The sequence below is a fragment of the Sus scrofa genome, chromosome 5 (genome assembly GCF_000003025.6).
Source record: "Sus scrofa isolate TJ Tabasco breed Duroc chromosome 5, Sscrofa11.1, whole genome shotgun sequence".
NCBI classification, from domain to species: Eukaryota; Metazoa; Chordata; class Mammalia; order Artiodactyla; family Suidae; genus Sus; species Sus scrofa.
The window spans coordinates 44,112,903-44,140,435 of NC_010447.5; the positions used below are offsets into that span (position 1 = coordinate 44,112,903).

The 27,533-nt window shown below is 41.6% G+C and overlaps 1 protein-coding gene across 3 annotated transcripts in view; it reads left to right on the forward strand.

Moving 5' to 3' along the window:
* TMTC1 (transmembrane and tetratricopeptide repeat containing 1) overlaps positions 1-27,533 on the forward strand; it is a 309,190-nt gene that overhangs the window by 199,193 nt on the left and 82,464 nt on the right. For all 3 annotated transcript variants that reach the window (XM_021092123.1, XM_021092125.1, XM_021092124.1), the window contains exons 10-11: positions 11,828-11,995; positions 20,532-20,645. In XM_021092123.1, coding sequence (XP_020947782.1) covers positions 11,828-11,995; positions 20,532-20,645 — 282 coding nt within the window. The remainder of the gene's footprint in view (positions 1-11,827; positions 11,996-20,531; positions 20,646-27,533) is intronic.

Genomic DNA, 27,533 nt, shown 5'->3' on the forward strand with positions numbered 1-27,533 from the left:
TCATTAAAATGGGGACGTTCTCTGAAAAAGACTTTGCCCAGCAGAGGAGACTAGCCGCCCCTGTCTCAGTGGATGATGGTAGACTGTCGGGTGAGGGGCTGCTGAAATCTTCCTCAGGGTTACAGTGAATGTTGCAGGTGCTGCAGAATCCATCCTTTGGAAGGTGCCAGTGCATCAGGTGATGCCCAGGGCATTTTATAAACCTGCTGACTTCCATGATGCTGAAGAATGCATCCCAGCTCCTTTATATATGTGGGACTTCTCTGCATGGCTTTCCTACCATTATTGACCTTGACAAAAAAGAACCATTTCCCCTCAGCATTGTACCCAGATGCTTAGGAAAACGTGTACAGTGTACTTGGTGGCTTTCCTGAAAACACAGATCATCATCTTCATTCTATGTTGTCTCAAAAACTTTAGCAAATGGTAGGAAAATGAAATAAAAAGCTTGGTTGGCAGGTGTTCTTCCTACTCATTAGATGTTCACATTAAGGAACTAAACCCCAGCCTTAGGATCCCATCCATGAACACCACAGAAATCTTTTCCATCCTTACTGACATCCAGGTGAGTCCCAGCAACCCCCAGGGGCTGGTTTGGCCATTTTTTATAAGAAAAGTTCAGAATGTGTTGGACCAACAGTGCGTTTTCATCCTCTGCCTTTCTGCCTAACAATGAACAACCCACTTAGATCTTCTGGCTTCTGTTCTCCTTCCATCCTCACCTAGAAAAGACCCCAAATATCACCTTCCTCTTGCTTGGCATTTTGAAATCTGGGGATAAAAGGGACAGAAATGGGTTGTCTCTTTAGCGCATCATGGCTTTAGGGTCAGAGCTTTACCACCAAAAGAAATTGGAATAATCTTTTTTTCTGGTGATAAATGCCAATTTTATGGAAGTCCTTTTTGAACAGGCAGGAGAGTTTGGGGCTTAAATCATTCTTTCACAGAAGTTTTGATCTCTTATTCTTATCTCAAGAGAAGCATATCATTTAATGGCTACTTTTTTGTATTTTATAAAAACCACATTAGAATGCTTCAAAGGACTAAAATTTCCTAGAATTGATGAAGCAGAAATAGTTATCCAGAGCTCTCAAAGTCATAGAATGTGATCAGATACCTTTTCACATACCTGATTAAGCGTAATTTATTCACTTTAGGGCCAAAGAGCAAATTCCTAAGCTACTTTAAGAAAACATGAATGAATGGAGTGGGGAAGAGAAGAGACAGTAAATGAAGTCAGAGGCAATATTATGGATAGAACTGATCAAGAGGAGCTGAGCCCGCAGAAGAAGTTAGATAACGTGTTTGAGGGAGAAAGAAAAATTTTAAATTGTCCTACTCAGAAAGGATGCCATTTGGATTTTCTAGTTCCTAAGTGAATGGACACATCAGACATAGAAAAATGGGAAAAAAGTTGACTGGTTTCCATTTTCAATTTTGAGAAATAGCTTCAAATCACACCTGCTAATGCTAAATGGAATTGTTCATCTCACATGGGCTGCTGTTGAAATAGTACTGCAGTATTTATTTCTCGAGATGCAAAATGAGAAACGTCACCTCTAAAGGAACATTACTCTTGTTTTCTGACATCGGGGACCCCTTCTGATGCGCCACATATATGCTTCTGCAGAGTTGCTGGAAGAGAATGAGGATTATTTGAGAGTAAATCAAAGTTTTGCCAACTATTAAAATCAACAGGATTAATTTGATATCAACCAAACCTTACCTTAGCAAATCCAGGAGAAGGAAGCCTGACCTGGGGATCAACACAGCCTGGTCTGCCCTGCTCTGTCTGGCCATCCTGGGGGAATCACTTTCCTCTCTGTAAAACCTGGGTGCTGGCCTTGCACAGTAGGTCCCAAATGCCACTTAGATTTTCATGCCAGATTTGCCCATGACCAAATTGGGGGTGAAAGGAGAAAGGAAGATAGTATGATGAGTTTTTCATCAAGTTAAATCTATGCATTTAAAAAATTATGAAATTACCCATTGTGGATTTTTTGGGTTAAGAACTCAAAAGAGTGACTGTGAGGATGCAGGTTCAATTCCTTGCCAGCAACTCTGATTTGACCCTTAGCCTGGGAACTTATGTGTGCTGCAGGTGTAGCCATTAAAAAAAAAAAAAAATATGAAATTCTATGTTTCCTGTATTTTTGTTATTAAAATATCCTTTCTTTTGCAAAACAATGAGTGCAGGAGGGGATATATAACCTTTCATTGGTTCCTCCACCCCCATCTAACACCCTTCCTCTTTAGACATTTTGCTGGTTTGAGAAATCTAAAAACAGCATGATCCCTAAGCTCTCCTCTTTTGTGACTTTGAATAACCTTGTGGAAAGAGTGAATTTTCTTACCTTAAGATTTGAAACACAGATTTGTCATACATTAGAATGGAACCACTTGTGTTTGCTCAGTTGCAGCACAATGGACCAGGGAGAGGAAGGGAGATGTGTCTCCTGGGGGGAGACCAGAAGAGGAGGAAGTCCAGCTGCCAGGACAGGCTCTCTGAAAGGCCAGGCAGTAGGCAAGGGGACGGTCCCGGGAGTGTTGGTATGGGGAGATCTCTGTAGAATGATGGGGTGTCTTCCTGAGCTGCAAGAACATGTGTTGCTTAGAAGTCCACATGAGCAAGCAGCAGTCAGGAGCATGTGCCTGGAGGAAATAGGAGCCTCACCCTGGGGGTGGGGCAAGAGCAATGGCAGATCTACCTGTTCAAGGGGTGATGGTGCAGGCAGCTTATTAAGAGAGGTTGCAGTCCATGTGGACAGGTTCAAGAAGTCTGTGTAACACATCAAGTTGTGGGGAGAGGCTTGGAATTGTACTGAAGCCTTCTATCTCAAGTGGGGCTCAGAGCACAAGTAAGATTGCTCACGAGTCCAGTGCGTTGAGTCCCTCTGTCTTCCTACATGGGGGTTTCATAAGTTGATTAAAGTTGTTCTTCAGGATACCATGGATGGAGCTCCCATCGTGACTCAGCAGAAGAGATGCTGAGGATCCATATGGATCCATGAGGACACAGTTTTGATCCCTGGCTTTGCTCAGTGGGTTAAGGATCTGGTGTTGCCATGATATGTGATGTAGGTCAGAGACGTGACTCAGATCTGGGTTGCTGTGGCTGTGGTGTAGGCTGGCAGCTGTAGTTCTGATTAGACCCCTATCCTGGGAATTTCTATATGCCATGGGTGGAGCCCTAAAAAGACGAACAAAAAGAATATCGTGGGGTTCATAGGAAGACTTGATTCCATGTGTTCGTCTCTCTGCTCCTGCTGTGTCAGCATGAACTGTTCCATCCAGACCCTGGAAACGTAAACTCAGAAGAGGGATGAGATCTAGGAAGGTAGACCTTGTCCAGTGAGGGCTACTCTCCAGGGCAGTGCCCAGGTAGGGAGGCTCCTGGCACTACACTGGACTTGGTAGCCAATCACCAAAGTCTCATGGGGGTGAGTGCTGTGTGAAGGTCTTGACCAGGAAGGAAGCAGTAGGATTTTGCTGAAGGACTCAATTGAATGTGTTATAAAGCATAAGCTTGTTGATGACAAGTATAATGCAGAGTGATGGTGAGAATAAGTGAGTGAACTGAGGAGTAGGTCAGGGCGCTCATGGGCTGAAGATCAGTTGGCCAACCTGTTGTGCTCAGTTAGTTGTGCTTGGTCAATGGCACAAAATGAGGGTAAGTTTGAACAAGTATTTACTAGGCTGGAATCATGGCCTTAGTATCATGGAACCCTATTGGTTATAAAAGATGAATGTTTCTGTCTGAGTCCTACGTGGTTATAGCAAATGTCTTGGAAACCAGGATTTGAAAGTAAAATTTGGGGAGTGAACTTTGGATTCAGATGAGAGTAAGTGGAATCATATATGTGCAGGGTATTGTAAGCTAAGTGAGATAATTGCAAGTCATTATTTCAGTCTACCCTGTGCAGATGAGGAGACTGGGTGAATCAAAGTCAAAGGAAATCAAAGCAACCTAGTCTAGGCCTCTCCTTTCCCAGCCCCTTTTTCCTCCTCCTCTGGTTCCACAGACCTCTTTGTTTCTTTTCTAACCTCATGTGCTCAAAAGTAAACAACCCTAATAAAAACCTGAGCTCATAGACACAGAGTAACAGATTGTCGGTTGGCAGAGTCAGGGGGTAAGGGGTGGGCAAAATGGGTGAAGGGGGTCAAAAGGCACAAACTTCTAGTTATAAATTAAATAAGTCCTGGTGATGTAATGCACAGCATGGTGACTCTAGTTAATTATACTGTATTGTATGTTTGAAAGTTGCTAAGATAGTAGACCTTAGAAGTTCTTATCAGAAGAGAAAAAAAATTGTGTAACTATGTGAGGTGATGAATGTTAACTAGACTTATTGTGGTGATCAATATGCAATATATAAAAACATATCATGATGTTGTACACATGAAACTAATATAATGCGATATGTCACATATCTCAATTTTCTAAAAAGTGAACACCCTAGCATAGCAGCCTAGCATTCTGAAACACAATATTGGAGGAGGTTGTGAAATGTGCCTCTGGGGGTGGAAGAGAGACTGAAGTGTGGTTGTCAGACCAAGTGTCCTGCATGGTTGTCTGTATCCTTGCCTGGAGGATGAGAGTGGATTTAAGTGTTGCTGTTTCAACCTCCCTTCCATTAAGACCTCTTGTGGTAAAGTACAATTCAAAAAGATACATGTACCCTTACGTTCATAGCAGCACTATTCACAATAGCCAAGACATGGAGACAACTTAAATGCCCACGGACAGATGATTGGATTAGGATGTGGTACATATACACAATGGAATACTACTCAGCCATAAAAATGAACTACATAATGCCATTGGCAGCAACATAGATGCAACTAGAGATTCCCATACTAAGTGATATAACTCAGAAAGAGAAAGACAAATACCATATGGTATCACTTATGTGGAATCTAAAATATGGCACAAATGAACCTATCTACAAAACAGAAACCGACTCACAGAGAGAACAGATTTGTTGTTGCCAAGGGGAAGGGGGGAGGGAGTGGATGCAGACTCTTGCATTTAGAATGGGTAAGCAATGAGGTCCTACTGTACAGCACAGGAAACTATATCCAGGCTTTTGGGATAGACCATGACAGAAGATAGTATAAAAAAGGGAATGTATATATATGTATGACTAGATCAGTTTGTTGTACAGCAGAAATTGGCACAACATGGTAAGTCACCTGTAATTTTAAAGAATAGGGAAAAAAGACCTCCTTACAGTACTAATGAATCTATTTCTTTCTTCTCTTGGATTCTGCGCGAGGAAATACATCTCAAACTAGGGACTTCTTATCAAATTTTAGTAATCTTACAGTATCCTTACCCCCTCTATTAGAAACCGATTGGTTTGCCCTCCTGAGAATTGGGATGACCATTTCTTTGTGTTTTCTCATAATCCTCAGAACAATAGATACATCATTAGAGAGTAATGTGGAAAGTTAAAGAACACTGGACCCGTGACACAGCCTATGTAGTCAGATCTGCATTCACACAGGGACTAGACGAGGGACAGAACCAATGGGTGGATGATCCCTCATGCCTTTGCTACAAAGTGAAGATGCTCGACTCTAGAATATGGTGATTTATGGAAGGAGAGATGGCAGAATTCAGAACTACAACTGCTGGCCTATGCCACAGCAACGTGTGATCCAAGTCGCATCTGCGATCTACACCACAGCTCACAGCTCGGGAAAAGCTGGATCCCCGATCCACTGAGTGAGGCCAAGGATTGAACCCATGTCCTCAAGGATACTAGTTAGATTCGTTTCTGCTATGCCACAATGGGAACTCCTATATCATGAATTCTGATCAGTGTAAAATTATTTCCTTTTACCAACTAAGACAAATAAGAATGGGGACACATACATAATTTGCCATCAAACCAGCAAGTGGCAGAATTGGGATGAAAATGGGTTTTTTTTTTTTTTTTTTAGATCCAGAGCTCTGCCTTCCTACGGGAAAGGGTGAACTAGTGGGTTGAGAGGAAGCATCTCAACTTCAAAGAGGTAAAAGAGAATTAGGCAGGTTCTCAGAAGGTGAAAGCAAAGGCATTTTTTTTCTCTCAGTTGTTCCATAGATATGCCGAGAAAAGAAGAGGACAAATCTCTTCGTGGAGAAGTAAATATAAAGAAGCTTTTCACACCTGGCCCAGCAGCACCCCGAGGATGGGGATCTAAGGAAATGCACGAGAGGTGCCTTTTTCCTGGAGTATGAATAAATGCTCACATCCAGATACATTCAGTCTTTTTGGAAATTTCCTCATCTATCAAATGTTGGATAGAAAAATGGGGACACTATTAAGTCTGGGTTCACAGATGCTGGAAGCTTCCAGGTTCAATCTGATATAAGGAGCCGCCATTGGCTCCCTGGTGCTTCCAGTGTGGTAGCATCAAGCAGCTGTTTTAGGTTCTGGGTTCCAGGGCTTTATTGTTTAAACATTTTGGGTCAACCTTCATGAGACCAGAATAAGATCTTAAGGTCAGATAACTTTCCAGGTAGGGATTCAGCAGAGCAGAATGAAGTTAATTAGAGATAGGTTTCCTTTAAACTATCTAAAGTTAGCAATTTTCTAGAATAATAAAATAGGAAGAGGGAGTTGTTTTGGCTCAACAGGTTAAGGACCCAACATTGTGAGGAGGCGGGTTCAATCCCTGGCCTCACTCAGTGGGTTAAGGATCTGGCCTTGTTGCAAGCTACAGCATAGGTGGACGGTGTGGCTCAGATCCTGTGTTGCCATGGCTGTGGAGTAGGATGCTGCTGCAGCTTTTGATTCAACCTCTAGCCCTGGAACTTCCGTATTCCAAAGGTGCAGCCATAAAAAAAGGAACAATGTGTCATTAATGCTATTTATGGAAACTCTCAGTGGGTTGTCTAAGTTTATTAAGTTAAAAGGTTAGATTTCAGTTCTACTTAAGAGCAGAAAGATTCTCTTTGCTGCATGTAATTAAACAAAAAATGAAGTCATAGCAGATGTTGTAAAATGCTTGTCTCAAAGGTGGACAATGGTCATCTTTCCAGGATGATGTAAATAAGAAGGGGAAGTGTTGTTCTTTTATCATTTAACAGCTTCTGCCAAGGTTTTGAAAGTGCATCTGTACTGCTTAAAGGATGATGAATTGCTCATGAAATTCCCAAACAATAGGTTTAAACATTTTAATTCTAATTCAAAAGCACAAGCATTGTTCATTCCCATTTCCTATTAAATTCCCTTTGGAGATGCATCATGAAAGTGTAAGGGAGAGATGCAAATTCCTTTAGTTATGATAAGCACTGCAAGCTGAACAGCTTGTCAATAAAATCACATTCATGATTGGAGCTAACTGCGCACCATGAAGGAGAGACCATCTCTGTGTGGGAGAAATTAGCGGCTTTCTTTGGGAGAGTAGTGGTGCTTCTCTAGGCTACTTGAAAATGCGTCTCAGTACTGAGCTAAGCCATTCTTGGTTCTATGGGTTCTTATGCTGTCAAGTGTGGCAGTCTCTGGTCAGAGCCCAGATTTTCCTTAACGAGACCAAACTGGAGTCTGATTTCATCTCCTTGGGGGTCAGAAAAGTTATGTAGTTTCTCCTTTGCTTGATGTCCCACTTTCAGAATGAGGACACACCCTGCCAGAGGAACAGTAAGAAAGCAGTTCTGCCTGCTGTGGCTGAGATCTATAGTAAAGCAGATGTTGAACGATGATGACATGTCATAATAGAGAGGCGTCTTAATCTCTGATAATGTGTGCAAGTTTCTAAGAATGTGATATTCACCAAGAAATTTGCAAGCCTAAATGGAGATTATTTTATATGGCTTAACATTTCTTTAAACCATATGTCTATATAAGGACTTTTGAAAAAAGAAATGATCCCATTGCTTGATCCCAAAGCCTGTGCTGAGTGCAAAGAAAGGTAGTCTCCTTTGCTTTGGCTTCAGAGGGTTCAACAGCTATGGCTTGGGAGTGGAATCTGGCCCACCGCCTGTTTTTATAAATACATTTCACTGGAACACAGCCACGTCTATTCTTTACATAAGTGTCGATGGCTGCTTTCCTGCTGCAAAGATGGACTTGAGTAGGAGGGACAGGAGCTGTATGGCCTGAAATAATTTACTCTCTGGCCCCTTACAGAAAAAGTTTGCCAACTCTTGAATTAATTATAGCATAGTGTAAGGGCTGCAAGTCTTCTGTGTCTATTCCTAGTTTTTGGAACTGTGGGCAAGTTAAGTCCTCTAAGCTTTAGTTTCCTCATTTATGAAATGGAAGATACTGAGGATTAAGTTTTTAATGTGGATGATAAATTTAAATCCTGTACTATCCTTGTTCCAGTCCCTACAAATATTGTGGACTCGCCCATATAAGCCTCCTAACAGCACCCCACACATAGGAAACACTCAATAAATATATAAGCATATAAAATTATAAACATATAGGAGTTGCCGTCATGGCACAGTGGAAACAAATCCGCCTAGGAACCATGAGGTTGAGGGTTCAATCCCTGGCCTTGCTCAATGGGTTAAGGATCTGGCGTTGCTCTGAGCTGTGGTGTAGGTCGAGACCAACGTGGCTCAGATCCCACGTTGCTATGGCTGTGGTGTAGCCTGATGGCTACAGCTCCGATTAGACCCCCAGCCTGGGAACCTCCATATGCCATGGGTGCAGCCCTAAAAAAAAAAAAGAAAGAAATAAAATTATAAATGTATAAAATAACCAATTACTTTAGTTGCTATTATTCGTTATCCTTGTCTTAGGCCCCTTGGCGGCTGTTGCTCTGGAGTTGTTAGAATCCCAGAGGTTTCCTTCCCCACAGCTCTGGCAGATGGCAGCTCTGTTTCCTACCAGGAGACAGTAAACGATCATTGAGATTTCATGAATGGAGTGCCTGGGAAGGAAGTAGGTGAAGCTGTGGGATTAGGTGTGAGGAACACAGGAACCAGCTAGTCAAATCAAAACCCATTGTGTCAGGACAGCAGATGGAATGTGGGCTCTAGAATCTGGAATTCCTGGGTTTTTGTCTTTGCTCTACTGTGCACAAGCTATGTGACTAAATTTAGCAAATCCGTTCACTCTTCTTCAGTGTCTTCATGAGTTCACTGCTACTAATAGTGACCCCCATGGATGTGATGGTGAACTGAGCTCCTGTAGGGAATGTGCTTGGCATGTAAGATGTGCTGGATAAAAGTTTGTCATCAGTGATGCTACTTTTTGTTTTGTTTTGTTTGCCCATGCCTGAGGCATGTGGAAGTTCCTGGACTAGGGATTGAACCTGCGCCACAGCAGTGACCTGAGCTGCAGCAGTGACAGTGCCAAGTCCTTAACCTGTTGAACCCAGAGGAACGCCCAGTGATGCTGCTGTATGAAGGCAGGGCAAGAATAGAGCTGGCCTTGCGGACGTGGGTGCCTGCAGGGCACACCCCCTGCATTTCACCACATTTTTCTACTTTTCAGTGAAGCCTTCTCTGACCACTCATATGAAATGCTCACCTTCCTCCCCATCCTGGATGCTCTCCTTCTCTTTCCTGCTTAATTTTTCTCCACCTAATATGTAATACTCTATGTGACCTACTCTGGGTTTTACTTGCTTATGGCTGTTTTCCCATCCCTGTGAGTTCCAGAATAGGAATGTCTATTTTGTCCACTGCTATGTTCTTGGTGCCTGGAATAGGGGCACCTCATTTGTGTTCTTTTGTTTTTTGTTTTGGCTGCACCTGCAGCATGCAGAAGTTCCCAGGCCGGGGATTGAACCCAAACCACAGCAGTGACAATGCCAGATCCTTAACCCGCTGCACCACCAGGGAACTCCCCAATCTGTATTTTACTCATAATCGTGTCTATAGTGTCCGGCATACTGCCATTCACATGCTAGAGAGAGAACAAATAAATAATTGAACAAGTAAGTGAGCTATATTAATTTGGGGCTTCTTATAGCATTAGTGTCTGACCAATGTAGGGTTTCTCTACACAAACTTGCTTCATTGTCAAAATGTTCTGTAATAATTTGTTTTATCATCTTTGGAAAAAAGTGAGTTTTGACTAAAATGCACACAGAAACGAGGAGTCCAAACTATATGTTTTTCTGAGGCCAGTTGGCAGGCAAGAAACATCTCTACAGATTCATGTGAGGGACCACTTTCCATCCACCAAGACAGAGGCTTTTATTTTTTATTTTTTTGCTTTTTGGGGCTGCTCCTGTGGCATAGGGAGGTTCCCAGGCTAGAGGTCAAATCAGAGCTAGAGCTGACAGCCTGCACGACAGCGACGCAGGATCCGAGCCACGTCTGCGACCTACACTACAGCTCACAGCAACGCCGGATCCCTGACCCACTGAGTGAGGCCAGGGATCAAACACACATCCTCATGGATACGAGTGAAATTTGTTTCCGCTGCACCACAACGGGAACTCCCACCAAAGACTTTTAGAGACGTGATGTCACCGTGCCAAAGCCCCACTCAGATAACATGAAAGATTCTTGATGTCTGTTGAGAAAGCTGGTCCAGAATCAGCAAGAGAATCACATCAATGCAGCTTGTCTGTGATGAACTCCAAGTGGTGAGGCTCAGACTTTGGCCTGTGGGTGGATTTTCCTTCTGCGTAAGGACTTTGGCCAAAGTAGGGACATACCAGGTGGCACATTTCTGGAAACAGAGATCACTGGCCCTTGCTGACGAGCATCTCTCTCGGAATTTGAGAATCCTCTGAGGACTGTGTCTCACAGAGCTTCAGGGTCCAAATTTGAACACATGGTGCCAATAGGTTATACAATGTCAGGAATCTGAGGGAGCTGGGATCTGAGGGTGCAGTCAGGACCCAAGAGAATACATGACAGACTTTTCTTGATGCCTAAATTGCTGAAACCCAGGGCAATAAGATTCTACAAGATGAACCTGTTCTCCACACTCGTGCCAGAGAACTAGTGGAGATACTAGTGGAGTCCCTTCAAGCATGGCATGGAAATGCAGAGGGGTTATGTTTGTCTATAAAGCTTTGTTTGAAAGTTAGGTGCATAGGATGACACCAGTCAGAAGGGCCATCATTAGAAAGTCTACAAGTAGCAAATGCTGGAGAGGGTATGGAGAAGAGAGAAACCTCCTAAAATCTTGGGAGTGTAAATTGGTACAACCACTATGGAAAACAGTATGGAGGTACCTCAGAAAACTAAATAGAGAACTACCACATGACCCGGCAATCCTGGGCATATATCTAGACAAAACTTCATTGAAAAAGATACATGTACCCCTATGTTCGTTGCGGCACTATAGCCAAGACATGGAAACAACGTAAATGTCCATATACATTATGGAACGCTACTCAGCCATAAAAAAGAACAAAATAATGCCTTTTGAAGCAACATGGATGGAACTAGAGATTCTCATACTAATTGAAGTGAGTCAGAAACAGAAACACAAATACTGTATGATATCACTTATATGTGGAATCTAAAATATGGCGCAAATGAAACAGACTCACAGACATAGAGAATAGACTTGTGATTGCCAAGGGGGGGGGGGGGAGGGAGGAGGGAGTGGGATGCACTGGGAGTTTGGGAGTAGGAGATGCAAACTATTTACATTTAGAATGGATAAGCAATGAGGTCCTACTGTATAGCACAGAGAACTATATCCAATCTCTTGGGACAGAACATGATGAAAGATCGTATGAGAAAAAGAATATATAAATAGGTATGCCTGGGTCACTAGGCTGTACAGCAGAAATTGACACAACGGTGTAAATCAACTATACTTTAAAAAAAGAAATAAAGTTACTTGCTTGGGATGGAATGCTCAGGAGTGTCCTTCACACCCCCAAGGTCACCCTGCGTCTCCACTCTGTTTTCCAGCATGGGCTACTGCATCCTTTTCGTGCACGGACTGAGCAAGCTCTGCACGTGGCTGAATCGCTGTGGGGCCACCACCCTGAGTGTGTCCACCGTACTGCTGCTCTTGCTTTTCTCTTGGAAAACCGTGAAACAGAATGAAATCTGGCTGTCGAGAGAGTCCCTATTCAGGTATGACTAGACGGATAAAAGTGCATGTCTTCCCATTTATTTCACGTATCCATATGTTCCCCAGCAAATGAGGTCATGTGGGCCTGGCAATATTTATGAACCCATTAACATTTTTTAGTCAAGTTTTAAATGGAAGGTGTAATGTTATTTGGGGTTTTAACATTAGTTTTTTTTTTTTTTTTTTTTTTTTTTACATAGGATTAAACATTTTACAGGATGAAATGTTTGTGAATTAATGAAAATAAGGCTCCTGGGAAGGTTTGGGGGGTGCTAAATTGAGGTAAAAACTATCTTGGTGAGCTGGGCGGTAAAATCAGCCATAAACAAAATGAATCAATAAGTCTGATTTCATCGTTCAGACAAGAGAATGGGAAAAGTGAGTGCACAGCAAGAAGGAAGAGAAATGCAGTACATTTTCTTGAGAATATTCAAGGATGTTAATGTTCTGTAATTGTGATCTATGATCTAGTTGCTTTATGTTGAACATTAATTGTGAACAAGGAAGTGAAAGACGTTTTTATCTCCGGATAGGTTTTTATGTAGTATTGAAGCTGTTTCTGAATATAACGATGTCAATTTAGAGCCCTAAACATCATAAACTATAAATATTCTTTGAGTTGCTCTTCGTGCTGTGTTTCTTTTGTCTCACTAATGCCACAGCCCTGGTGGCCTTCACCTGGGTTCTCTGGCTCGGCATCTCCTGGTCACCCACCCACCTTTTCCTATAATGGAAAGGAATCTGAAAAAAATAGATTTATTTCTTAGTCTCCCAGGCGTCCCCAGTCTTTTCTGCCTTTGTCCTTGCTTATGACCCAGTGGGCCAGTTTTGTCAGTGTGGTTTCTATTTGGTTCCCTGATCAACTGGTCCCCAGTGCTTATTCTTTGGAGGCAGACAACTGAAACAGAGTTGGGATCACTTTTCAAAAGGAGAAGATGTGGGAGGAACATAGGAAAGCACAGGGTTTTGGGGAGCAGGAGAGGAGCTGGCCGATACCAGACATGAAATAGGTGTGTCTGTCTTGAGAGCACCTGCTCTGCAGGGCACCGAACGGAGGACTAAATGTACCCCAGTTTTCTCTCTCTTCACATCACCATCCTGAGAAAACAAAGTCCTCTGACAGAGCCTGAGCTTAGGTAACATGCCTTCCTTTTGTCCCCATCTGGGTACTGATGACAGAACTGGCCAAAGAAACTCCTCTGAGTTCCATCAGGGAAATTAGGGCAGGCAGAGCCCCTGGGGCTTCCACTGAGATGTCACAGCCTAAGGGAATCACCCCTGGGAAACCCAAGCACCAGAAGAGGGCACAGACTTGGGCTGTTAGGAATGAATGAATGAATGAGTGCATGAATGAACAAATAAGACCAAGGTTCACTGCACTCTGCTACTATTTTAAAACAATATATCCGATTTTGCTATTTGGCAGTTTAACTTTTTTTTTTTTTTTAATCTTTTGTCTTTTGCCTTTTGAGGACCACAACCATGGCATATGGAGGTTCCCAGGCTACAGGTTGAAACAGAGCTATAGCTGCCAACCTACGCCACAGCCACAGCAACACAGGATCCAACTGTGTCTGAGAGCCACACCACAGCTCATTGCAATGCCACATTCTTAACCTACTGAGCAAGGCCAGGGATCAGACCCGCATCCTCATAGTTCCTAGTTAGGTGGTTCCTTAACCCCTGACCATGATGGGAACTCCCAGCAATTTAACTTTTTTTAATAGAAAAAAATGTAGTCTGGCATGCACATCTCATTAGTTTATTATTATTATCATTATTATTTATTTATTGTTATCATCATCATTGTGACCATCATTACTTCGGTAGGTACCGCAGGGACATGTTGCTCTGTAGATTTTTTTTCTATGAATTGTTTTTCACTTCTAAGCTTCTGATACTATTCCGTCCCTGTCATTACCCCGCTGCTTGCAGCCCAAAGTGAAGTTCTCACAGACCGCAATGGACCTGTTCCCTTTTCCTGTCCAATGCTGAGGTCATTCTGTAAACACAGAGGCATGGAAGTTCAGTAATATAACTTCCTTCTGGTCTCTGTTGGCTTAATTCATTTTTTCCCTTCACTTTCAATAGTCAGTGCTCTTATGAGAAATTTTTACATGATTCTGCCCTGTGTTAAATGCTTACCTTGAATAAAGGTGTTGAGTGGCTATGTCTTCTAAAGATGTTTACTGCTTAGTCAGAGAAACTCTGGGGATGGTTTTTGACAGACAGTGATTTATCTCAAGGATAACAAGTTAGTGCTAAACGCTATACAGCTGATGCCAGCAATTTTTTTTTTTTAAAGGAAAACTAAAACAAAAAGCTTATTGACCTTGCATGCAGAGGCTCCTGGGGTTTTTTTAGATGGAAGCATGTAGAAAGTGTACAGTTGATTACTAAAACACAACCATTCCACATGTGTGCGTAAAGAGACTTTGTGTCCTAAGAAACCTTTGATGTTCAAAGGGAATTTTGTGTAAGGTGCAAATTAAAACTATCAATAGTTTTTAGAAAACTTTATCATAATTTATGTCTTGAGAAAACGTTTAAGAATCTGAGACCTTAAGAATATTCCTTTTCCATCCTGACCAGATGTTTATATGTTCTCGTATATCCTTAGTCGAAAATGTGTCCAAAATCGATGAGGCAAAATAGGATTAGTGGCTGGTGTGGGATCTGTAGGTTAGACCTTCCGGCTCTATGCCAGGTTCCCCATTTAATAGCTGTGTGATCGTGGGCGAGTTACTTCACCACCCGCCTCCTTAGTTTCTTTATTTTATGATTTAGGGATTTGGGATTAACACATACACACTGCTACATATAAAGTCGATGGAGTTCTTTTATGGCATAACAAGGTGAGGATCTGGCCTCGTCCCTGCAGTAGCTGGGTCACTGCTGTAGTGTGGGTTTAATCCCTGGCCTGGGAACTTTGACATGCCAAAGGCACAACCAAAAACAAAAAAGGATAACCAACAAGGACCAACTCTATAGCCCAGGGAACTATATTCAACATCTTGTTAGAACCTATAATGGAAAAGAATCTGAAAAAAATAGATTTATATGTATATGTATAAATACATATGTAAAATAGATTTATGGAGATATATACACACACACACACATATATACATGAATCACTGTTGTTCACCTGAAACTAATAGATCATTGTAAGTCAACTATATGTTGATTAAAAAATAAATTTAAATAAATAAATAAAATTTTAAACAAATTTTAAAGAACAGTGTTTATCTTGTGGGTATACTAGAAGGATAAAGGAATATGTAAAAGATGCATAGGACAGTATGATAAGCACTGTGTAAAGGTTTTAAATTACTGCTCTGCATTGTTTTCTAGGATATGAGAGAGAAGTGGGGGTAGATTGTAGAGGATCTGAAAGTCTGGACGGGAGTCAGACCCATGAACGTTTTAATATAATGTAGCTGGTGGTAGGTAGACTGAAGCAAGAACAGGACAGGCAGGCAGGTGACTAGGACCAACCAAGCCTTCAAGGACTGTTCTCTGAGAAGGATGAGGAAAACCTAAATAGTCATAATGGCCAAAACCAAGAGCTGGCCAGCTGAGTAAGAGAAAGGTACAGTAGTTCTAGATAAGGCGATGTCCTTGGCAGAGGTCCTGTTTCTGTGTTCTTCTCTGTTCCAAACAAAAAACCCAATGACCATCCTAAGCTATGGTCTCATGAGGGCCTGTCTAATTAGGGGGAGCTGTGTTGCTTGGCAACACTATGAACAGCATTGCAGATTATTTTATGACACACCTTTGTGTTAGAGAAAATCCAAATTTCAGGCAAGTTCCAGTGTTTCCAGCTGAGGTCTCCTCTCACAGAAAAAGAACCCACTGAGTGATGTGTTTTTAGGAGATACAGACAGAAGTTCCCCTCACGGCTTTGCACTCTGTTGGCAAAGTCCTCATGTCCAAAAGCAAAGGAACCTACGAGAGAGTAGGGTATTTAAGTCAAAATAGCCGTGGAAAGGAAGAGTCAGGAGTTGAACCCAAATTTAACCCAAGAATACATACACTTCACCACACCTATTTTTTGCTTTCTGTTTTCTCACTTAAGCTGAGCCCAGTTGAAACAGAGGGAGACAAAGATGGAGACAAAGTGAAAGGTGTTCATAATCATAGCTCAAGGTGCATTGTTTTTAATTCTTAGAACAAGAGATTATTGCAATAGTTAACCTGAGGAAGGGGTAACAACTCCAACTGGGCTAGTTGACAGCCCAGACTCTTGTATGTATTTGCAGTAAATATTACCAAAATAATATAATTTGGTGAACACCCCCTCCCCTCACTGCCCATCAAATTTTCAAAATACCTGGAAAGACAGAGACAGCATATTTTCTTTTTCATCTGTTTTGGCATCTCTTAGAATCTCATTCATGAACTATTTAAGTGACCTGTAGACCCAATTAAAAATTTATGGCCTGGATTCCCCTCCCCTATGTAGGAAACACATTTCTCTTTCCTCCTCTCTGAACTGCTGAGCCAGAGAGATAAGCAGAACTCCCAAGGCAGAGAACATAAACCAAGGGATGGCACATTCCTTTGTAAAGGCCAGATCATAAATATTTGAGGCTTGGTGGGTCATACAGACTGTTTTGCAGCGACTCAACTGTGCTGTTGTCTTAGGAAAGAGGCTGAAGACACCTATGTAAAGAGGTAAATATCTTGATATGTCTGTAGCCCACTAGGCAGTAGTTTACCAGCAATATAGACACTGTAACAGTCAAATTCTAATGTTTCTAGATCTCCTGGTACCTTTTTGGTTTAGCATTAATGTTGACCAATTTCAGGAATGAATCTATCTATTGGTCTTGGTTGAAATTTCTGCTCAACTACTCACTCAGTCTGTAACCTTAGAAAATGGTCTTAATCTCTCTGAGCTTCTGTTTCCTCATCTACAATATGGGAGGTACAGTGATACTGCCCATCTGATAGGTTATTGAAGGATGAAAGGAGATATGCCATGGAAATGGATGCTTTGCTTAGCACTTGTTTCAGAATAAGCTTTCTGGGGGTTCCTGTCGTGGCTCAGCAGGTTAAGGACCCAAGGTTGTCCCCCTGAGGATGCGGGTTCAATCCCTGGCCTTGCTCAGTGGGTTAAGGATTTGGCACTGCCACAGGCTGTGGTGTAGGTCACAGCTGCATCTCTGATTTGACCTCTGGCCCAGGAACTCTTCCATATGCTGCAAGTGCAGTCTTAAAAATAAATAAGTAATTAAAAAAAAAAAAAAAAAAAGGGAATGAGCCTCTGTAAGTACTGGCCATCCTGAGTGTGCTTTTGGTTAAATAGGGTCACAGTTTGGGATAACCACGCATTCTTCTTACTTTCCTTTCCTATTAACCTCAGGCTAAACACGACTCTTTTTTTTTTTTTTTAATGTCTGTTTTCTAAGAGGAATTTAGGGATTGTCCCCCTGGCCTGTTGCTTCAGTAATGCCAGGCTTGTAGAGATGTCTGATAGATGTGTCTTGATATCTCTGTTATTTTTCAGGTCTCTTGCAAATGAGAGATGTGAGGGAGAAGTGCAAAGTGCATGAATTAAGATCCTGAGTGGAAAGGGAGGCTATTGTCTTCCTATGGCCACACCTGTGGCATATAGAGAAGTTCCCAGGCTAGGGTTTGAGTCAGAGCTCAGCTTCAGGCTTGCTCCACAGCCACAGCAATGCTGGATCTGAGCCACATCTGCGACCTACCCCACAGCTCACAGCAACACCAGATTCTTAACCCACTGAGGGAGGCCAGGGATCAAACCCGCATCATCATGGGGGACTATGTTGGGTTCTTAACCCACTGAGCAACAATGGAAACTCTGAGAAAGGGAGACTTTTATTCATAATCATTGTTGTTATTATTAATTGGGTTTGGGATATGCCCCCATAACTTATGAATCCCACATTTCCTTGTGGAATAAATAGATGTGGAGCTGCACGTTCCCACTAAGACAGCTGGGCTCCTAAATCCCAGCTTCCTGAAAGCAAACTGAGGAATCTGGCCTGTGGAACAGGAGCAACCTGGTCAGCTGGCACCACGTGGAAAGTTTTACCTTTGGCCAGTTGTTTATCTTCCTTTTTTTTACAAGCTGTTCATTGCAAAATGAGAGACTGGAAAAACAGAGCAGAAACATTTCATAGAATGTAAAGGTCAAAAACAATGCGACAAAAACAGTGTGTTCTTAGGGACTTGAGTGACTCCACCCACATCTGCTTGCCTGTTAGAGGTATCATTACTTCCTCTTGTCATCACTGAAAATACCCTGGTCTCAACAAGGTCACGTTTCCACGGGCTGAACTGTCTATTTCTCGGGTGAAACCCAGCTAATCACGCAGAGGGAAGGATCAATTCCATTAAGTATGCCAGCTATATCCATACTGAAATCAAAGTAGTCTTTCAAATCTGCCTGCACCATGCACTGTTTAGTTCTGGACAGAAAAATCAGACATTTTCTTCTACAGAAATTGGATTTTTTTTTTTTTTAAAGCCGCAACTATTGCTCTGACCTTGGTTCCGCTCCTGTGCCCCTGTGTGTTGTGGACAATGCCCATTTGAAGTGTTGTATTAAAATTCTAGCTTTATGTGTCAGCGGGTGAGCCTCGCCATAGGGTAATTGAAGGAGATAGATGGTTTCACTGGAACACCTGAATGACAGTGTTGGTAAATCTTTTGTCTTGGGTCAGTCAGTTTCCAGTGAGAAGACTCCTCTAGTCTCCTCCCTGGAGTCCAGCCCTGGCTGCCAGTATTCAGAGCTTTTACACAGGTACAGTGAGGGTTGAAAGATTCCATTGTTCAGAATACCTACTTTCATCTTGGACCTCTGCACCTGTTGTTCCTGAGTCCAGGATCTCTCTGATTTAGCTTTTCTAGAGCGTAAGGCTCCTGCTGTTCGCTGGCATGAGGAAAGAATAGTGAAAAAAGTCACCTGAATTCATGCTGGGATAGAGGGTCTGGAGTCTACCTGCTCTTGATACAGATTTATGAACAGTCCATCTGTTTCCAGCCCCACTCCCCACACAGCAAACATTCTAGCTCCTGCTGTGTGCATTTGACATCGCAGAAGCAGCTCTGTGTAAGTTGGAGTCTGCTCCTTTGAGATGATGGTGCCCTTGGGTTGGTCACCAGCTTCCCACACTCCCTGTAAGTTTTCTCCTATGGCGAGTTCCTCAAGCACCCAGCTAGTGGATTTTAAGTGGGGCAATCTTTGCTCATCCCAAGGGGCTGAGTTTGTTTGTTTTTTTTCCTTTGCACATGTGTTTCTTTTTTAATTACCAATAGTTCTCTTATTGGTTTATAACATCGAGGGACTGTTATTTTAACAAAAGTTCGACAAAGGTTATAATAGCCTGACATATTTCCTGAACAGGTTGAAAGCTTCATATGGCATTCCTCTAGTAATCTTATCTTTAAATTAAATATTACATGAAAATATGTCAACCTAAAAAAAGTAGTGTGTTTCAAGTACAGTGGCCCAGAGACTAGGTGATTATCCTTTGTCCTTCCCCTCTCTCTCATTCCCTCCCAAAGTTCCAGAGTTTTCTTTCCAAAAAGCCACCAAACCCATCTATCTTTGTTATTCCCCTGCCACCACCTCCTGGCAGGGGAGGGAACAGGGACTCTGGAAGCAAACTACTCGGGTCCGCGCCCTATCTCTGCATCAGTTGCCTGAGTTGTGCAGGGTGAGTTTGTAAGGCAGTTACAAAGGACAGGCATCTGTCTGTCTTCCTTCTATCATCCTCAAAGCTTCAGTGTTGGAGTTTCTGTCGTGGCACTGTGGAAATGAATCTGACCAGGAACCATGAGGTTGCATGTTCGATCGCTGGGCTCGCTCAATGAGTTAAGGATTTGGCGTTGCGTGGCTGTGGTGTAGGCCAGCAGCTGCAGCTCCAACTTGATTCCTAGCCTGGGAACTTCCATATGCTGTGTTTGCAGCCCTAAAAAGACCAAAATAAATAATTAAATAAAGACTCAAAGAAATGTCTTTAAAAAAAAGGAAGGCTAGAAGTTCCCTGGTGGCTTAGTGGGTTAAGGATCTGGCATTGTTTCTGAGGCTTGGGTTGCTGTGGCACAAACTTTCTGGCCCTAGAACTTCTGCTTGCTGTAGGTATGGCCAAAAAAAAAGTGGAAGGCTATAAGTGAAGGAAGGAAGGAAAAAACTGAGTTAACCTGACCATGCAAGGCTGTTCCCTGAAGAATCCTGCCACCTCTGTTTCATGTGCAGTTAGCATGTTTGTTTAGTTGTGCGTGACAGCTGTGTTTTTTGTTGTTGCCTCCATTGTTTGTGTTGCCTGTGTGTTGCCTCCGTTTTTTTTTTTTTTTTTTTTTTTTTTTTGCCTCCATTGTTTGTCACAGAAGCATGTTTAGTAACTCAGCTCATCCACAACTTTTGGGAGACTTGGCTTAGATGGATGCAATGGGCATTTCAAATGCAAGTTCATGAAACTGTGAGTAAAACTTGGAAGAAACTGACAACATTCCCAAACAGTACTCTCTGTGACTCATTGCTTATAATGTATTAATTTTTAGGTCTGGTGTTCAAACTCTGCCCCACAATGCCAAGGTTCACTACAACTACGCCAATTTCCTGAAGGACCAGGGTCGGAACAAGGAAGCCATCTACCACTACAGAACGGCTCTCAAGTAAGCAGCAGATGGGTCTTGGCGGTTGGGCTTTTTACGCCTTTGTTTGTTTATTTCACTTGACCCTCCCCAGTATTTGCAGGTTGTGTTTCTCCTGACAGTGAACCTCTCCTTGGAGGTGGTATAGATCTTAAAGCCTTTTGGCTCAGTGTTCAAGTCGGTTACATCTCCTTTGCTTCTAACTCTCGATGTTCTCTTCCCTTGATAGACATTGTGCAATGAAGTGACAGAGCCCAGTACATACATACAGGCCAATAGGAGATGGTTGTCAAAAATATACTTGTAAGTTCCCAGGGTAGGTACTCTGGTGAATTCTTCCCAGTCTAGGCTTCCCACTATCTAAAAGGATTTATATATTGGCATTGGAGTATAGAAATAAAATGCTCTGATAATTGTATTAAATAGAAAGAAAATGAGAAGACACTGGATTACCACATTGGGGATATGTTAATAAGGTTTAGCATACACAAATATATACACAATATATATTTAAAATATTATAAGAGCCCTGACACTCTTTTTGTACTCATCCACTGGAAGGGAATATACCAAATATGGCTTCAGATCTGACTTTTAGGGGGAATTCAAATTTAAGGTGGGAATTACCAGCAGCCGTCTATAATGCTTTTAGGTACTCTTTTAAATTGTAACTGTGACTTTCAGGATGATCCCTGAAAGATCCTGGATAATAAATGTATTAACCTGGCACATATGGAGGCATGATAACTGAACAGCCTCAGAATCTCCCAAGGTGGGCAAATACTCTCTTTTATTGAATAACGTGAGCCTCCCAGAAGTTTTCTGAAGAAATTTCCATGCCTCTGCAGAGTGGCCCACATTTGATTAAATTTTCTGATACTGTTCCACTTTGGGACGTGCTTTGAAATACGTATACCAAACCAATCATACCTTTCACTGAAGTGCCCTACTTGGATGGTTTCAAAACTGAGTTTGAAATTGTCATTCTTAAAGTAACCTATTTTTAAATTATCCTTTTGAACAGTGTTCTATATTGTTCCTTAAGCACAATCTTTTGGATTTAGGACCTGTTTAATATTGAATATGGCAAAATTTTACTTTATTTTATTCTTTTTTTTTTAAATCTTTTTAAGGCCACACCAGTGGCATATGGAGGTTCCCACGCTAGGGGTCAAATTGGAGCTGCTGGCCTATGCTACAGCAACAGCAACACTGGATCCAAGCCTCATCTGTGACCTACACCACCGCTTATGGCAATAAGCGGTGCTTAACCTGCTTAACCTGCAAGCAAGTCCAGGGATCAAACCCTCATCCTCATGGATGCTAGTCAGGTTTGCTAACCACTGAGCCATGACGCGAACTCCTTGGCAAACATTTTAAACATCAAGTTCCCTTTTCCAAAGATTTCAAGAAATTAGAGGAAAAATTGTAACAAAGTTTTTATTGAAGAAATAAGGCTTTTATTAAGAAATAGAAGATAGGGGGTTTCTGTCATGGCTCAGTGAGTCTTGAACCCAGCTAGTATCTATGAGGATGCAGGTTTGATCCCTGGCCTTGCTCAGCGGATTAAGGATCCAGCATTGCCGTGAGCTATGTTGTAGGTTGCAGACAAGGCTGGGATCCCTTGTGGCTATGGCCTAGCCTGGCAGCTGCAGCTCCAATTTGACCCCTAGCCTGGGAACTTCCACATGCCTCAAGTGCAGCCCTCTGAGAAGTAACATAATGTCTTTTCTATCAAAGGAAATTTTTGTTACTCCATCTTTCTCTTTTCCTGCTGAAACGCCCCCCCCCCCCGTGACCCCCCCTTCCTCTTTACCTCTTCTCCCAGCAACAGTTTGTTTCAAGGTAGCCAATCAGGAAGAATGTGCTCCCTGACCTGACCAATGGGAAGGGGACAGGTACCTCACCTGTCTTAGGGATAAATAGGGAGGGTCTTTCCTTCTTTGCGTACCCTTTTTGAGCACCCGCGCCCTTCAGCCAAAGTAAAGAGCCTTGTCGAGATCTCCTCCCCTGTTTATGTGTCTCATTTTCCGACACTGACGATTCGAGCCGTTTCCCAACAGCCCTTAAAAGGAAAAAGAAAAAGAGAAAGATAGAAAGAAAGAAATAGAAGATATTTTTCATAGATTTAATGAAGAATTATATTTTTTCACTACCAGCCAGTTTAGCCAAATGTTTGTAATGCTTATCTCGAATTGCTGAGATTATGGTTTAATTTTTTTTTCTTTATACTCTCTTATGTGCCCCAGATGTTCCACAATGAACATGTATTATTTTTGAAATGAGGAAATGTCATTTTTAAAAAGGGATTTGTTCCTTCTAGGGGCATTCACCCAAAGTGTGTTTTGGCTTTAATAATTAGTGTTTTATGATTTTAGGTTACATTCTTAAAGGGAAGGAAAGAGCAGTAAGTTTGCCTGAAAAATACTGGTTGGTGGGAAGTTTATCAGTATCTTTTTAAATTTGTTTCATTCTAACAGATTCTTTTCTGTTGAGTTCAAACAGAAAAATAAGGCAGACCCTAAGGCACAGCTTGGGGCAAAGGTATAAATTAAGCAAAATTCTCTGGCAGCTGATTTTACAGAATTACCGTAGCTCGTTGGGACTTCTGCTTCTTTTCGATGAAACAGAAAAAAATAAATGTTTGCTTCAGCAACTGTGCTTCTGGAAGAAACATGTCCCCTGAGAAATGAGGTAAAAACAATTAGAGCCAAAAATATACTGCATAGTAATTAGTGAAATATTTTATCCTCTCAGACCAGGATAAAGACTTCTAATTTGTGTCATTATTTTTGTGTGGATACCTCTGTGGTGAATTTTCAGTGGGTGTGGGTTTTTTTTGTTTGTTTGTTTTTGTTGTTGTTGTTCTTTTTAAAATTTAAGTAAATGTCACTGTGTTAGGAAAGGAAAATACTAGGACTATTCATCATTTTGATGGTTGTTTATGCTAGGTGACTGGAAGACTGCCTTTATTTTTTTACTACTTTCTCTTGTGGAGGTTGCTGACACAGGGGTTTCTCCCCCTCCCAACTGGTCCAGCCTACTTCACCTTCCATGTATCTGATGCTTTTTGTATTTGTGTACAGCAACAAAGAGAATGATTAGGGAAGTGCAGGCTTAAAGGCGGTATTATCTGAAATCAGTTATTTACCCTGTGTGATGACTGTATAGATCCCAAAGGTAATGGTGAAATTGTTAGGGAACCATTGACTGAACCTGCTTACCTTGACCTGGCATGACCATAACTGCTTGCATGAATTGTCTCACAACAGGAGGCCCCCAATAAGGAACAGGGTGCTGCCCTGAAAACCAACTTTTAGGAGAGGCAGAAAAAAGGGAGGAGATTCCAGCCCCTAATAAGTCTTTTAAAACTAACTAGAAGAATTAGGGAGGGACCAGTTGGAGAGAGGAGAGGACCATCCTCCCAGGATCCTTGGTGCTAGAGTCCATCTAGGCTAAGAGATGCAGCGTCACCAGAAAGGACCCTGAGTCAGACCAGATGTGGGCCAAGCAAGATGATTGGCAAGAGACAACCCAGCAACTAACCCCATTCCCATAAAACCTAAGGCTTGGAGCCATGTGGCAGAGCAGTTCTCCCCTTACCCTCATGCTCTCTGCAAGGCTCCCCTTCCCAATAAGGTCTTTTGCTTTGTCAACACGTGTCTCTTCTGAATGTTAGACAAGAGCCCATGCTCGAACCCTAAAAGTAGTCCTCTTTCCTGCAACAAAATTAGCCATTAGGGTTGTATGCATACCAATATCTTTTTGGCTGGCTTACAGTTCTAGAAATAACCCTAGATTAAATTGGTAATTATAGATAATGTGGATATTCTGCTTGTTTTAAATTTTATTGTTTAAACAATGTAGAAATCCCATTATCTTCTCCTCCAATTTGATGTTCCTCATTTGTTATATTTCTGTAGTACAATGGAGATCTCCCTTGGCAAATGCTGCAGCTGAGGTTATAAATTCAGATTAAGACCCCGTTCATGGAAGAAAATTGTCAAAACCCTTTCTTTAAATCCTCCACAAACTCAAGTGTGGGCTTTCCTTTGTTGCAAGAGCTAGCTCTCACGTTTATTTATTAAATAGCAATGGGAGAGTTCTTTTGTACAGGAGCTTTAAAAGCACATTTTTTTTCCTTTCAGTTATGCCAAGAGAAAAGAACCTGGTCAGGGACTTCAACTTATATGCTGGAAAATCAGAACACCACTGATGGAGCTGCCATATGCCTTCAAAGCTTTCTGACCATTGAGTTACTCTGAAAAAGGTTTCTACCAGTTCATCTCATATGATGGGAGTAGAAAGTCTAAAGACCACCCAGCCATTCAGCCCTTCCTGTTCAAAAACTCCCATGAAATGATTTAGCCAATAAACCCAAAAAGGCAGATAGCAGCCCTGCCCCAATGAAGTGCAGGAGACACAGGATATGTACTTGGCCAGTGGCTTGTTGATTAGCTAAAAAAATCAGTGAAAAGTAAAGAATCATAAATAATGCACACTCTTGCCTGTTTCATTGTACCCTGAAATTTCACATGTACATCTGTTCACCATTTCTCCTAATATCAATCCATGTCCTTTTCTTTGAGTAAGAGTCTACTGATTAGAATCTGCAAAAAACACATTCATAATTCATTTCCACAGGGATCAGTTTTGATATTTTAAACTGGAATGAAAATTTAAAGAGATTTTTTCTGATTTTTCTCTTCCAGTCTTGTACAATTAATCTTACATTAAATTCAACAGCAATTTTTTTTTTTAGCAACTTCTCTTTTTTGAATATTTCCAGAGTATTTTCTTAGTTTTCATAGAAATCACAATTCTCTTTTTTACATTTATATTTTATCATAATATTTCTCTGTATTGTGACATTGCAATACACAACTGGAATAAATTTGTTAATAAATACAGCTGAATCTTAGCAGGTATGCAGTTAAACTTATGGGAGCAGAAGGGCCAGGCTTATAGAAAAGGTTTATTAAGTTGTACGTATCCACCAATATGTTTCCAGAATAGAGAACATCTGGAAATCTGATGACACAATTAAGAGACTGTTTTAAAAAGTATAGGTCATAGAGTTTCATGGCAACTGGTTTCCATCTTATATTTAGATTCCCTGCATGACTCAATTATTGGTCATTTGCTGGTCATCAAGGACCCTGAACCTGAGAATGAGAGGAGAGGTCACCTTTGTTTAGGTGGATTAAAAAGGTCTTTCCAGTGTCAGCAGGAAATGACTCCATGTTCCACTGAACATTTGTACTCTTAGATGCCCCTTCATTCCAGTAAGCCCCCGGCACACCCACACTTGCTGATGCATTCCAGGAGGTTGGATATCGGCCACGTGTGGGGTTTCATCCTTATAAAAGGGCTGAGATCCTCAGTCAACCACCTAGCTCTGTTCTTTTCACAGATATGGTTTCGGCATGAAATAGAAAATCACCTAAGATTTCCCACCTCCCATAAGTCCTATCAAGCAGGAGATGCATCACCCTGCCCTAAGGATGTTCAAGTATTTTTGCACAGCCTTGCGACCCTTAAAGGGGGCTTGTCCACTCTTTTGTCGATGTTTTAAATAATAAATCTGAAGGGGATGAAAACTATTCATGGGAGGTTGAAGTCCCTGACCAGGCTCTTTTCTCTTGGCATAACTAAAAGGAAAGTAATGTGCTTTTAAAGCTCCTGTACAAAAGAACTCTCCCATTGCTATTTAATTGTCTAACTCATGGGAAAGGAGAAGCTAAAATCTCTCTGATTGGAATTTTTTTTTAATGTATAAAAGAGAGATTTGTCATGATAACAATGCCCACTGCTATCATTTTTTGTATTCCCTCCTGTGTAGATAACTGAAGTCTGCAGAGAGATCCATTAGACTAGAATAAGTATATGTGGAAAAAAGGAAATAATAAAACAATGATTATTGAAGAAAGCCATATCATTAGAGTGTAGAGAAATCTAACTATGTCTCATTAACCCACTTTTCATTGATGTCCTGAGTATATCAGCAACATAATTATAATCCCTTAGTAGAGTTTGAACATTTTTTTAAAATCAGGGTTTAATGATTATTTAAAAAGTCCTTCTTTACCCAGGCTATTTGAAATGAACATTTAAAATAACTCTCATGACTACAGGTGGCCTTAGATGCCAGCTGCCGTGTATTTCTGGAAAGAATGAAAATTCCAATACCATTTGTTAACCAAGTTTAACAAGTGGAGATGGATTCTTCCACTGGTATGGTATTTTCATTTCTAGATGTCTAAATATGTTCTCCAGTAGCACAATTGGAATTATTTTTGTTCTTTTTTGTTGAGGACATTATATTCTCACAAGGTATATTTTCTGTTAATTAAGTCTAGCAGGTTTTTTTGTTAAATCCAAGAAATTAAACATTATTTCACTTAGAAAACTAGAATTATAGTTACGTTGTGGCCATTTTTACAGACTGTATTTCAAAATGAAAGTTTTATGTATATTCAAAAATATAAACATGATATTCTTTTTTTCTGCTTTAAACTACCCTTTCACTTCCAAATCTTGCAGTGGTTCCCCAGGAAACAGAATCCCAGGCAGAGATCAGCAAGCAGGAAGTTCTTTAAGGAGTGCTTTCTGGGACACCAGGCAAGGAAGCCGGGGAAGCAGCATGGGCAGAAGGAGAAGTTGAGATGTAGGGCATCCCATGGTCCAGGAGGTGCCCTTTGGGAGTTCTGGAGCTGGGCTGGCCCCTCAGTTGTCATGAAAGAGATGGAAGCTTTACACTCCCTTATCAACCAGTGACTGGCCCCAGACAGAGAGAGTAGCCTTGGGTAAGGCAACGCCCAGAGGAGAATTCAGCTGGGAGTGGTCCAGTGCCTTGAACTTGAGGGGTTCCTGGGTCGTGTAAGACAGCACCCACTCCATCTGCTTAAT